The sequence below is a fragment of the Nomia melanderi genome, chromosome 3, assembly GCF_051020985.1.
Source record: "Nomia melanderi isolate GNS246 chromosome 3, iyNomMela1, whole genome shotgun sequence".
In the NCBI taxonomy this organism is placed as follows: domain Eukaryota; kingdom Metazoa; phylum Arthropoda; class Insecta; order Hymenoptera; family Halictidae; genus Nomia; species Nomia melanderi.
The window spans coordinates 22,698,120-22,712,201 of NC_135001.1; the positions used below are offsets into that span (position 1 = coordinate 22,698,120).

Genomic DNA, 14,082 nt, shown 5'->3' on the forward strand with positions numbered 1-14,082 from the left:
TACAATTTATTCTGGAGTATTTACTTTATCACTTTAATACTTTTTTTTGTAACTTCCGTTGTATACGTGTACGTTATGTTCGCAGAGAATATTATGGCTTAAATGGTAAACTGCATACTTACGTCCACGAAGACAGCATTTATATAGTCAGTGTAACTGTTACCCTGGAAACTGGTGAGGTATGGTCGGAAGTTGTCAGCTAAATAAGGGAACAGTAATTAAATGAGTAATGATGCTGTTCGTGCTACCTATATGAAAATGTGACACATTGTATACGAGTACATATAATACGTCTTGGTAGCTTTGGCTATCCAATGTAAATAAAAATAAAAATAAATAAAAGTCTATTCGAATGTTCACGCGAGCACTACCACAAGTGACCATGTACGGGATACAAAATTTAATTAAACTATCAAACGAATATTAACCCTTTGCACTCGAAAGTTTTTCACTCGAAATATTCAATACTCTCCGACTAGATGTAGACAAGATTTTTCAAAATTAATTTATCAAGAAATCACGCATAAATTAGGGAACAAAGCTTTCTTCCAATATTTCACGTTTCGATGCAGTACACAAACTTAAATGGTGAATGCAAATATTATTATACATATTATTATTATATATATTATATATTATTATATTATTTTACTATATCTAATTCATCTGCTGACTGAAAGTCGCCTCTCGAGTGCAAAGGGCTAACACCTCGACGCTTAAAACATTTTACACTAACATTCAAACTGCGAATTCACGTGCAAGCGTCCACAAATATAAAATATTCTCGATAAAATCGTAAAACTCGATTGCCCGCGAGAGTATCGAAGCGAAACCGGGGAGGCATTCTCTTTTTTTGTATTATTAAATTACAGTATTCAGGGGTGCAGCGCGGTTCCTTTTCTTTAGCGTCGGTAAATCCCCGAGATACATTTTTCATGAGAGTATCACGGCCGTTTTTATCGCGCCAGTTTTTGATCAGTGTTTCCGTCGCGGCGAACTTACGCGGCACTACCAGGACGTCTCTGTTCTTCTCCCTGTTGTCGCCCCTGTGGCCGCCGGCGCAATCGCCGATCGTAAAGCGCGGCGTTTGCTTACAAATTTGCTGATATTCCCGCTGATAGTCGTTCATCTTGGTTATTGGATTTTTTACGCTCTTCTGCTTGAGACGTTGGGACAGCTCCGACACCGGGAACCAGGACGTGCCGCAGATCACGAATTCCTCTAACGTGTCGTACACGAACTTGTACTGTTCCTGATCGAACGGGACGAGAAACGGATACGTGAAGATGCAGAAATTCGTACGGACGCTCTAACGGCGGAAAAGTTTTCGTCTGTTTCTCGGGGAAGTGTAATTAGAAGCTCCGTTTTATTACGTTCGACTGCGCCTGAACATCTGTCGTTCGGTTCGGTCGACGACGTTGCGTTTCTAGTAGCGCCATATTGGAGAGGAAATGAGAAAACTGTTTGGCCAACTCGGCGGTCTCGAATATTCTCGAGGTTCTTTTCTGATTAAAAATTTTCCGTTTTACCGTTTGAGCGCTGAGCGGTCTTGTGTTGTGCCAAAATTGCGGAGAGCATCAATTGTAATTTTCTTACTGTATTCTTCGAGGAATTAATCAAAGTAAAGTTATTTGAATGAATGTTGTTTTTTGATATTTTTTGGTAATACAATATTTGTGATCTCATTGGATAACTCTTATTAATTCTTTTGCATACGCGCCCAATCACTTCCGCAGTTTTGGTAAATATCCACAAAAGTTTAGCATCCGAGTTAATGTGAAGTTAACTTCCAATTTCGTTTCATTTGAGTGGAATCTGTGGTTACTTCCCAAGGTGATTTTCAATTTGAAAGTGGAAAGCTTGTCCTTCGAATATTTTTGTGTTAATGTATTCGTCAGTATTATATAAATATCTACGTTGAAAGGTTAACACTAGAACCACTGAGCATTTAATACGATTGACATGTAATCTCTATAAAAATTGTAACAATTTTTCGATTATTTTCAGTTTCTTTGGATATTCATTACAGTATTGCAGTCAAAGCTAATTTTCAAGATCATTTCGAATATTCAATGCTTTTAAGATATCAATAATTGTGAAACAAGCAAATCGAAACCAGTCATTTTGACTGTTACGATAATTCTAGTGTTAAAAGAAAATATTTTCGAATTACAAAGTGAAAGATACTCTATATTTACCAAGTCATCGATCAGTCCTCGTCTACTTTGCCGCAACTTTTTCAAATACCCGAAGACATCGAAAGCGTGTTCCTCCTCGGCCAGCTCCATGTTCGCGTCTATCGCCAAGTACACTCCCGACCGTCCGCCGCCATCGCTTTACGCAACAAAACGTCTTTCATTCTTATTCCATTGTTTCCTGACTCGTTAATTTCCAAGCGGAACTCACTTGCAATGGACGACCATGGGGCCGGAATCATTTTTCCTCATGGGGCCGACGACAGCTCTGACTCGCCGACGGAATTCCAGAACCGCGTTGCCGAACGGACACGTGTGCGAGTACCATTCTGTGTAATGGAATTGCAACAATGTCCTCTCCTCCGTTATTTCCTGGAACACAACGAACGAACGTGAATTTAGCATTTCAACTCTTTCGTTAGCAACGAACCAAGCGAACGCATATTCGGACACGAATTTTTGTATATTTCGTTACGTTCTCGAGGAAATTTCACGCGATTCTTTCGAAGTGATGTTTCTTCAACATTTTTACGTCGATTCCTGCTTCGACGATGAAAACATTTAACTAGAGATAGTGTTATATTGAAGATTGAACGGATGCGAACATTTCAACGGGGAATTTCACGAATGCCGCCGATAATAAAAGTCACGTATGCAATACGCGAGTACGGGAAACATTTGGACAATTTCATTGCATTCTTTACTGAAATACGTTACCATAATTCCCCGGAATTTCGTGCGAAGAACTTTTTACCCGGTTTCACCGGAGTCATCGATTAAAGAGTTATTTCATTCGGCACAAGAAATGTTTAATACAGTATTAATATAATGAACACGATAGGCATCGTCGAGCACGTTCCACGAAATTCAGTTCGTTCGCCGAGCTTTCCGTGTAATTATTTCGATTCACGTGGAAACCTTTCAACGCGTCGGATATTACGTTTTACGTTCATTCGACAAACGTAATGTTATGTAGGATAAAATGCGTGAATTTTGACTATTGACGAAAGATGCGAGCGAGAAGGGTGCAAGGGTGAGAAAGACAGAGGTGCATTAACCCTTTGCAGACGAATGTCGACATTCCGGCAAGGTGAAACGTTCATATTTGGAAGATTAAGTCACAGGCAAATGATTCAATTACTCGGACAGCGAGAGATCGGCGCGAAGTTTTCTTTTTTTCTGTTGATTATGCAGTTGGTAGATTTAACACGCTAAGCGCCACGAAAATCTTAAGCGTTTTCCCATAGAGTTTGTCTTTTGTAGCAAAGAAGAGTAGGAATACTTATGAATCGTTTGGCGTTGCAACGTTTGCGTTACACTATTATCAACTTAGTTGCTTTATTAAACATTTTTTTACGTCTTGTATGTTACGATTGTTTTTTAGTCCTTCAGAGGCGTCAGTCACCAGTGGCTGACATGGCGCTTAACGTGTCAATTACTCGGACAGCGAAAGATCAGCGCGAAGTTTCCTTTTTTTCTATTGACTATGCAGTTGGTAGATTTAATTTAGCTTCGTCTGTTGAGGGTTTCGTACATTCCAAAGAATCTTCGTCCGCAAAGGGTTAAGAGTGAGCGAGAACGCGTGCGGGTAGGACATTCGAGACATTTTGCGAGTGACAGTTGAGCGAGACTTTTGAGCGAGATTTTGATCAGCGAACGAGCGTTTAGAAATCTGCACAGACATTGCGACTTGTAAGGGAACATCCTACAACATTCAGGACTCGTACGGGATAATTCCCACAATTATAACGATAATGGTAACAAGTGAAATGCTCGTAACAAGTAAAATAAAATTATCAGTGAAACTTGGTTCCGACTTGGTAGCCATATGCTGCATCGTTTATTAGCACCTCGGGGGAGACTGATCAATCGCATACGTCGCGAAGACGTAGCTAACGAAGATCGAATACGCGATGCTAACGAGGCGCCACGTTCTATCGCACGCTGGAAATATTTCGCACTGTGGGTGTATCCGTTGCACCGGTGCACGGGAAACTGGTTTTTCTACTGAAATTCGAGCTCGCGCAATAAACTTCCCTTTCAATTGCACCCGACAATGCAACTGGCCATACGTTTGCGCGTTCATTACAAACATTCGAGTTCCTAGAAGCGATGAATATGTTTCCAGCTTTTTCTCATCAATTATTTTCAATAAAACGTTATTCCGTTTCAGATCGAACGTGGAATTGAATTTCAACTACCTGAGGATTGGTGTTCTTTCACCGAAGTGAAATAGGTTTCGAGCGGGATAAAATATTCCTCTTGAAACAGTATTCCGACAAGTGTAACTTGCGTCGATTTAATTCGTAAAATAATCATCGAAGTAATTTGTAAAATTTCATTCGTGTGCAATATTTGTATTACAATATATAAATAAATAGATAGATAGATAAATGAATAATAAACAAATAAATAAATAAGTAAATACGAATTCATGTTACAAATTATATTTCTCATTCGTTTTCTCATTTGCAAGAGAAAGATTAAAAAGATCTTTCTCGCTCATTATCATTATCATTAAAAAACCTACCCCAATTGTTCCTAATTTCCTCAATCACATGATTCGATACAAAAATATGAAGTTGAATATTTAATATTTCAAATCAAACTTTACCATGCTATGTGAAACATTGAAATAAAACACCTCTGTTGCTCAATTCATCTACGAATTATCCTTAAATCAGTTTCAACCAATACGACCTATATCTCGTCAGAAAATGAATATTTCCATCGAAAAACTTTCGAGTGCAAAGGGTTAAGAAAACGCGTTCCCTTCGTTGAGATTCTCGTCCAGTAATAAGACGCGTAATAACGCGGACAGTCTACGGACGAGGACTGCCAGTCTGGATTAGCTTTTACGTAACAAATCGTTTTAGCAAACCCGCCCTTTTCCTCCCCCTGTCGTCCCCCTCGACCATATCGTTTCGTGTTCACCTAGTTTCGCGACGGCGCTGAACTGGCTCGAGTCCGGTTCCCTTTTATAGTTCATTACGAGCAACTTTTTCCCGAAACTTTCGTTCTTTCGTTCGCGAATCGAGTCTTCCAGGAGCCTCGCCGGGGAGTCCGCCTCCAGTTCCGGAGAAGTTTCGAGTTTGCGCGCGTCCCTGCCAGCTGAGCGAGACTTCGTTACTTCTGTCGGAGGGATTATATTCGACGGCTCATCTCGTGTATTACATAATGTGTGTGCACATGCTCTTCCATTATGTAATGTACATAGGGCCGGAGCTTCGGGAAAGGCGTAACGCGGTGTTTGATGCAATTAAGCCGACGAATACGATCGATAGGGATGCTTGCCGGAAGAATGAGATGTCAGATTAGAGGGTGAACCTGCGAGGTGCTGGATATTTATAAACAATGGAGATCATGCGTGGCGTATTAACCCTTTGCACTCGAAAGTGTTTCACTAGAAATATTCAATATTCTTCGATGAGATACAGACGATGTTCTTTGAAACTAATTAACGAGGAGACGTATATAAATTAAGAGGGAAAGCTATTTTATTTCAATATTCCATATATCGATGCACCATACAGAACTTAACTCTTTGCACTCGAAAGTGTTTCACTAGAAATATTCAATATTCTTCGATGAGATACAGACCATGTTCTTTGAAACTAATTAACGAGGAGACGTATATAAATTAAGAAGGAAAATTATTTTATTTCAATATTCCATATATCGATGCATCATACAGAACTTAACTCTTTGCACTCGAAAGTTTTTCACTAGAAATATTCAACATAGAGCCGGAGCTTTGAGAAAAGCATAACGCGGTGTTTGATGCAATTAAGCCGACGAATACGATCGATAGGGATGCTTGCCGGAAGGATGAGATGTCAGATTAGAGGGTGGCGTGACTCCGAGGTGCTGGATATTTATAAACAATGGAGATCATGTGTGACGTATTAACCCTTTGCACTCGAAAGTGTTTCACTAGAAATATTCAATATTCTTCGATGAGATACAGACGATGTTCTTTGAAACTGATTAACGAGGGAACATATGTAAATTAAGAAGAAAAGTTATTTTATTTCAATATTCGTATATAACACATCGTATTTTTCATTATCGAAATTCTTGACATTGTACGCGAAAACTAATCTCGTGTGGTATTAAATTATTCTAAGATATTTCTTAGTGTTCCCTGTGCAAGTTTTAGGGAATGAACATGTTATCAAATAAAATTTTATTTATGTAATATAAACGTAGAACAGAAGAGTGTCAAATAAAACTGTAGATTTTGTGAATAAATCTTCCCTAAATTCCCGCAGCCATCATGTCCGCGTATTATCAAAATCCCCGACACGTCGGAAAAGTATACTGTCCGTAGTAATCTCGCGTGCTAGTGAATTATTCGTCCTTTTATCGTCGCGCGCATGAAAACTGTTGTAAAAAGTAACAGAAAAAAATGTTACTAATATTTACTAATTATCTTTGGTAAATCTCGCGACAATCTGCCGAGCAATTTTTAGAATTACGAAATATTTTTTGAAGGAAAATAATATTCCTGATGTTTAGCAGTTGTCTCTGCTATGTATATAGCAAAATAATATTAAACAAAATTGTCAGTTTCAACGACACATCTCCCACAATTCCCACTATTAAATTACAATTTACCTTATTACAATAATTGAATAATTTTCCCCAAATCTTAGAATAATCAGCCCAGCAGCTTTCAAAATTTAAGAAAATCAAATTTTAGATAAAATATTACAATAATTGAACAATCTTCCCCACATATTAGTATAATCAGCCCAGCAGCTTTTAAAACTTAAGAAAAAATATTACCGACATATACTAATTATCTGTGCTAAATTATCCAACAAAATAATATCAAACAAAACCGTCAGTTTCAACGACACACCTCCCGAAATTCCAGTATCACCGATCTCCCTGGCATCTCGCGAAAAAAAAGTAATCTGTCCCCGGTAATCCCAGCAGCTAGTGAATTATTCCTCCCTTTTTCCGAATCGGCGCGTATACGAGGGCTGTCGTTCCCCGCAATTTTTCCGCGCTACGCCCCGGTAACGCAAGACACATCTGCCTTACGGTTCGTCAATTTTTCACGCGTCGCGCATGAATCCGTGGAAACCGGCTGCGCGGAACAGCCGAGGACTATACTCACGTCCTTCTCATTCTTCTTGTAAAGCCTTATCGTCCGTATGTGAAAATTGGCGAGCTCCTCCTCCTTCAGCACCGACACTCCGATCCCGCCGTACTCCTCGTCCTTGTCTTTACTGGCTGGCCAATATTGGACGCACATCACCTGAAATCGATTCGACCGGCGGGCTCGTTATCGTTCGACAAATGCGAATTCTCGGCTCGCGCGAAATACTCCAGAATCTAAGATCGAGATCGAGATTTGGTAAACTACCACTGTTTATTCGCATGCGTGCGCCTCTGAAGTGTAACTGACAATGGAAATAAGTTTCATTTATGAATCACTCTGTGCGATTTTCTTTTCATTTCACCCCGTAGATCTGGAGTATATTAGATGCGAATTCTGGACTCGCGCAATGCGCTACAATGTAAACTCGAAATCGAGATTCGGTAAACTACTGTTGTTTATTCGCATGCGTGCGCCTCTGAAGTGTAACTGACAATGAAAATAACATAATTGCGTGTAGTTTCATTTATGAATCACTCTGTGCGATTTTCTTTTCATTTCACCCCGTAGACCTGGAGTACACGATCGTTTTCTCTGGAAAATAAAGTGTACATTCCAATGCAATTAGCACACGAGCGTACAACAGCGTGACATACCCTGTCACGCTGTTGTACATTTTCGAAACACTGCTTGTCGCACGTGTCACGCGGAAAAACGAAACACGCTGATAATCCAATGTATTGTTATTTTTTATAAAGTGTTATTATTAACACGTTGACTGCCACGAAAAGCATCAGCGTTTTGTGTCACTTGTTCTTTCTATAGCAAAGATACAAAGTAAAAATTATTTGATATGAAAATTCTTATGTTACCCTTATTATCTAGTTATTTACGTTACGGAAAATTTGTATTCGAGATTAATTATTTTCCAAGACATTATTTTCTTGTAATTTGAAAGCTCCGGTCATCGGTGACCGAAAACATTGAATAACGAACGAGACGAAAGAAATTGAAATGAGTTGAAAGGAGCGAAACGACTCGCATACGAAGCGTTAATGCCCCTACGGACGAAAAATAAAAGAAATGATTATAATTATTTCTTTGTTTCTTTTCTTCTAATGATAATAAAGGGACTACAGAAGTTTCGGCGCCTCACCCGGACGAACTCGAAAGTTTTCGTGAGCATAACGATGCAGCAAGCCTTCTCCTGCCAGACCATCCGCCAGAATTCCGTGACAGTGTTCTCCGTGGGTCCCTGAGTGACGATGTACGCGTTCGGTTGCAATATACTCTGGAACATTAAGGTCCACATTCATCGATCGAGCATCCCTGGCATTAACGCGTTCGCGGTCGTACATTATTTCCTGAAGTCCATAGCTGAATGACGCAACAGTCCGATATGCAAATGCGCACGAATAGAAGAAACGAATGATAGAGCAGTCCATACTTAGCTAGAGATTTTGGCATTCCGTTTAAAAATATAAGATTATGTAGTCTTAACCAGTCAACTGTGGAATTTAGTTGGAAAAACCTCTGGTTCTGCGCAGTAAAATAGAAAAATGGAGCGTGTACTCGTCCAACGCAGGACGAATGCACGTAGAATATATTTTAATGAAAGACCAAAGCGTAACAAAGAGGAATTACATGTTTCTGTGAAAAAATAAAATCGAATTACTATAGTTAAACGTTCTGAAAAATTAACCCTTTGTGGACGGATGTCGGCATTCCGATGAGATCAAATTTCGAAGACTAAGTTGTGGACAAATTATTGAATTGGTCGAACAGAGATCAGCACGCCATTTTTTTTCCTATCAATTAAGCAGTTGGTAGATAATTTAGCTTTGTTGAAGGTTTCCTACATTTCGAAGAATCTTCGTCCGCAAAGGGTTAAAAACGATTGGATCTACGTTACCAGTATTTCTCTGCAAAAGTCAAAAATCAAAAATACGACTACGTTAGGAATATTCAGCTAAAATGTATACTGCGACGTAGGCTACGTTACCGATGACGAACGCGTTAAAATAGACCTTTCACGTCGTGGGAACAGCTCCGTAACGCTATTTTAGGAGACCGCGATTATGGATTATTCAAATTTGCCGGGCATGATATCACGCTCGAGCTCTGATATTATCGGAGGCCTGATCCCGACTCGACGAATCCTATAGAACGTCGAATTCGGCTTGATATTCAAACTTTATTTTCCACGTCTTTCGAATCTCGTTCGCGCGAGCGTTGGTAAAAGAATCTTGTCGGTCGCCGCTCGTTGTTAATCCACGTTAACGCCGGAGAAAATGAGGAAACGTGGAGCGCAAAGAAATTGATTTAGTACTCACATCGACGTAAGATGCATTAACGTAATCGGAGTCGGCTGCACCCTCTATCGTGTCCAAAACCACTCTGTTGTAGTCATCTGGGTCGAACGAAACGAATGTTACCAGCAATATTTAATACTCAGCGTCGAACCGTTTCGAATAAAATTGAAAATCACGGGCCGAACGTTAATACGCGACATTTACATCGAGCTTTTTATTTTAAAAGCGTTCCTCCGCGCTCGGTTAATAATATATAGCGTACTCCGTCATACATGTATAATTCACCTTTTCCACCGTGAACAAGTTGAAAAATTCAAATTGCTCCGCATCTCTCAATTAGTTCCGTTAAAAAAGAATCCGTCAAAATTAACGTCGCTCGCATTCAATATCCAGCGGCGAATCATTCCGAAAACGAAAATCGCGAGTCGAGAATTAATCTCGAACATTTCAATATAATCTTTCACTTTCAAAAGCATTCTTCCGTACGCTTAAGTAATAACATGTGAGGCGCGTCGCGATGCACGTAAGCGAATTTTTCCGCGGCGAGATTCTTCTGAAATTAAATTCCTCCGTAGCTCGAAATGATTTTTTTAATGAATTTCAACGGATTTCGAGGTCCGGAGAAAGGCGGGTAGAACGTTTTTCATCAAACTCCCGCGAGCGGAACGGCGGTTTCTTATGCGGGAACTTAATATTTACAGTTTCGCGGAGATTCGCGATCTCGTTAGATTTCCACGTTCAAGTGCGCTCGACTTCCCGGCCGAGCTCCTGCTGGAATTAAACGGGCGTCGAGATTAAGATGAATTACACCGAAAATAAAAGAATCCCGGGAACAAACCGACGCGGCGGCGGGGCTACTGTTTGCGCGGGTACTTCCGTCGGAAACGTGGAAACCCTATCAACGTCAAACGATACTTTCGTCGCGAGCGCGCGGGGGAAGGCAAACGTTCCCAGCCGCCTCGACGTACCACGGCGAGCGAAACTTTTGCCCGGCGCGCGGGAAGCACGAGTATAACCGCATTTTCTAATTAGACGCGTCGTCCAGCCGGAATTTTTTTCCCGCCGGCGAATAATTAGAACCGGCCGTACTACCGCCGCGCCGCGCCGCGCCGCGCCGCTTGTCAACGTCCTACCGGGTATACCGGTAATTTCGTTCCCGGCTTAATTATTTCCGAAGTTGCAATTGTCTACAAACGAGGGATTCGTTTCGCAGGTTCCGGCTATGGAAAAAACTGCCAGAACATCTGCACTGCAATTCCCCGTTTCTGATTAATATCGGAACGATATTTTCGACGCACCGGCGAGTTTCGTTTTCGACGGGACGTTGATCAACGAGAGAGCAATTGCGGAAGATTTTTGTTTTTATTAATCAACGGATATTTTTAATTGAACGGTTCGACGTCGCGATGCGAGAATATCATCCGTGCCGGTGGATTTTCAAGGGAGAGATCATTTTTATGCGTAGCTGCGGGCCGCCGCCATTTTGTGGCGCCGCGAGCGCGTAAAGATGGCGACCGCTTACTCACATGGAATACACCGTTGGTTTTGATTTTTCTCTTTGTTGGCTGGCTTCGTGGCGTGTCTGCACGCGTGTGTTTCCACCTTGGTTGCTATCTGTGGAACAGAAACATTGTTGTGAGAAGAATATAGGGATAATCTAGTAAAATTCAGCTTACCGCTAGAACTACCAAGAATTAATACGGTAAGCGTTTAACTAGTTTCTTCAAATATTCGTTATATTCGAATGAAACTATTTATCTTTAAAATCATTTCGGATATTTGGCACTTTTAAGATATCAATAATTGCGAAATAAGGAAACTGAAGGTAGTCATTTTGACTGGTGCTGTAATTCTAGTGTTAATGGTACGTATGTCGTGTAAAACGATTTTATATTAGTTGTTCGTTTCGTTCGTTTAATGTATAGTTAAGTCGAGAACGTTTCCGGGGTACGATGATCCATTTCATATAATAAAGTTCACTGTAACTAGAAGCGAAGTTCGAATTAAACTCTCTCGATTGATAATGAATCAGAGCGAATGACCTGGGACTCGCGCCCGCTGATCAAATGAGTACCAAAGCCCGCGATACTTGATTAACCAACAGCGCACGTGCCAATTCGAACTTGTTAGTGTGCAAAGTGTGTTACCGATAAAGAGAAAACACGTATGTCCACGTAATTAGTGGCAATTACTCATTAGAGTCTCGAAAACTAATATTGTACGCCCACTCACGGTCGTAAACACGAGGTTCATTTCCATGCTCGTCGAATTCGTGATAAACTAAACAAGATATCGTGAGAAGCTTCGATAAATTGAAAAATACACTATTATCAGCGGATTATTCGAATCATCGGGAATAAATATTTTCATCGGATAATCATTCAAATCAATTCTTCTTGCCCTCATTCTTCTCTTACGTCTTTGTTCATTATTAGTATTCATCAATTCTTCGTCCGTGTAATAGCCGTTTTATTCATCAAAAATCAGTATAATTAAATATTAGAATAACTTACTCTTTAATATAAAAATTCTTTTCAACTACTTATCATTAGCAACAAATACAATTCGACAATCTTACCTTTCATTGGAATGAAATTTTGCACAATACTCAAAGAAATAACGATCATTACAAAAAAACTTTCACAGTTTTATTTACTGTGATCCATAAGTTCGTTCATTAAACGAAACTTGATTAAATTCCAAACACGTTCTCCTTCGTTCTCTGAATCAGATTAAAAAAAGTGTCGCTTATCTCACTTTCAGAAACAGAAGCACAGCGAACCGCATTTTTTAATCAGATAGCCCAATGTAACACGGCTCCGTGCGAACGGAAGTGCACGCTAACGCTCCTCGAGATCTTTTTCTCTCGAGCCCGGATTCAGAGGATTAGAAACAGGCAAGACTATTTTGAAGCGTGGAATTCCGCGGAGTTCGCGGGGAAAGGAAGCTAAACTCGTTTCTAGCGCGATTAGAGGAGTCAGGTGAACCGTTGCCAGCGAAGAGTAGAAGAAAAACAGGGCTAATCCTGCAGCGGCTAAATACCGCTCGGATATAATGAACCCCGGAATCCTAAAAGCGTTCTCGTGTTCGCGCCGGTTAATTTGAACGTATCCGTTCACCATAAACGCACCTAAACATCCGATAAATCAATTCTCGCGACGCCTGATACCGTGCTCTCCGCGCTCGATTGCGGATGTTTACGTAAACTCACGCTTTCGGAAGTTCTTAACACTATTCCTATCGGAGGCGTTAAAAGACACCTTCGGAATTCTTAACTTAACCCTTTGCACTCGTACGTTTCTCGGTAGAAACGTTAAACATTTTTCGACGAGGCAAAGATGATAGTTTTTGAATCTCACTGTATTCCGATAAGAACTTCGAAAGCTGCATTGGGAACAAACATCGATCGTTTAACCAGTTAACTGTGGAATTTAGTTGGAAGTCCTCTGGTTCCGCAATAAAATCAAAAAGTGGAGCGTGTAATCATCGAACGCAGGACGAATGGATGCAGAGTATATTTTAATGAGAGATCAAAGCGAAATAGAGACAAATTACATGTTTATCTAAAAAAATGAAGAATTCGTTGTTGAAAGACTTAGTATCACGTAAAGCTTCACGATGACGTGTATACTCGTCGAACACAGTTCACTGGTTAAATTCGGCAATTGGCGAGGTACCGATACCGCAGTGATTCACCGTACGTTTCTTAAATTCTATTTAAAATCTTCCTCGCGAGTCCGCAGCGGTATTATAGGGCAACGGGTTAATAAAGGAAACAGGCTCCTTTTTAGAATCTCGTTTGCGTGAAGAATGTTCTATTAAACGTCGACCGCGTTTAATCAAGTTCCCCTTTTCAGCTTCAGGAAAATAATCCTTTACGCGTACGTTGCTTTCGCAGTGCCGGCCGATGACGATGTGAATTTCCATGAATATCCGCGGCCTGGTTATCCGATAATGAAAACGAATGAAGTGAATTTATGGTATATAAATGAGCCATTGAGAAGTGAGACCGGATTTTTCTATTAAACTTCGCGGAAGTTTCTCTTCTGTGATGATTCACGGATATTCACTTTGTTACGCATCCTGCTGCGGAAATGATTAGGTCGGCTGATAATTAATATCGTTTCTTATGAATTTTTAATGAGAAGCTATAGACATTCCTTAAAAACGGTCTCAAGAGCTGTTCGAGGAATAAGAAGCAACGATGGTCGCTACATCGACGATTAAAGGAGAATAAATATTAATTGTTTACACGAGAATATAATATGAAAGATGAAATTGCTTATAGGATGACCTAAGATTTCAGATTCTAAGAGTTATATTGAAATTGAGAAAAGTTTATATAGGAATATGATATTTCTGCAAATTTTGTAAGATTTCAGATTCTAAGAGATATATTGAAATTGAGAAAAGTTTATATAGGAATATATTTTTGCAAATATAGCATTTCCTGCAAATAGTAAACATT

General features: G+C 40.1%; 1 protein-coding gene across 1 annotated transcript in view; it reads right to left on the reverse strand.

Annotated features, from left to right (window-relative positions):
* Ptp36E (protein tyrosine phosphatase 36E) overlaps positions 1 to 14,082 on the reverse strand; it is a 143,917-nt gene that overhangs the window by 2,714 nt on the left and 127,121 nt on the right. The window contains exons 4-11 of the mRNA XM_076366387.1: positions 11,141 to 11,228; positions 9,636 to 9,712; positions 8,459 to 8,593; positions 7,321 to 7,461; positions 2,407 to 2,567; positions 2,199 to 2,334; positions 1,003 to 1,252; positions 123 to 199 (exon numbers count right to left, since the gene is read on the reverse strand). Coding sequence (XP_076222502.1) covers positions 123 to 199; positions 1,003 to 1,252; positions 2,199 to 2,334; positions 2,407 to 2,567; positions 7,321 to 7,461; positions 8,459 to 8,593; positions 9,636 to 9,712; positions 11,141 to 11,228 — 1,065 coding nt within the window. The remainder of the gene's footprint in view (positions 1 to 122; positions 200 to 1,002; positions 1,253 to 2,198; positions 2,335 to 2,406; positions 2,568 to 7,320; positions 7,462 to 8,458; positions 8,594 to 9,635; positions 9,713 to 11,140; positions 11,229 to 14,082) is intronic.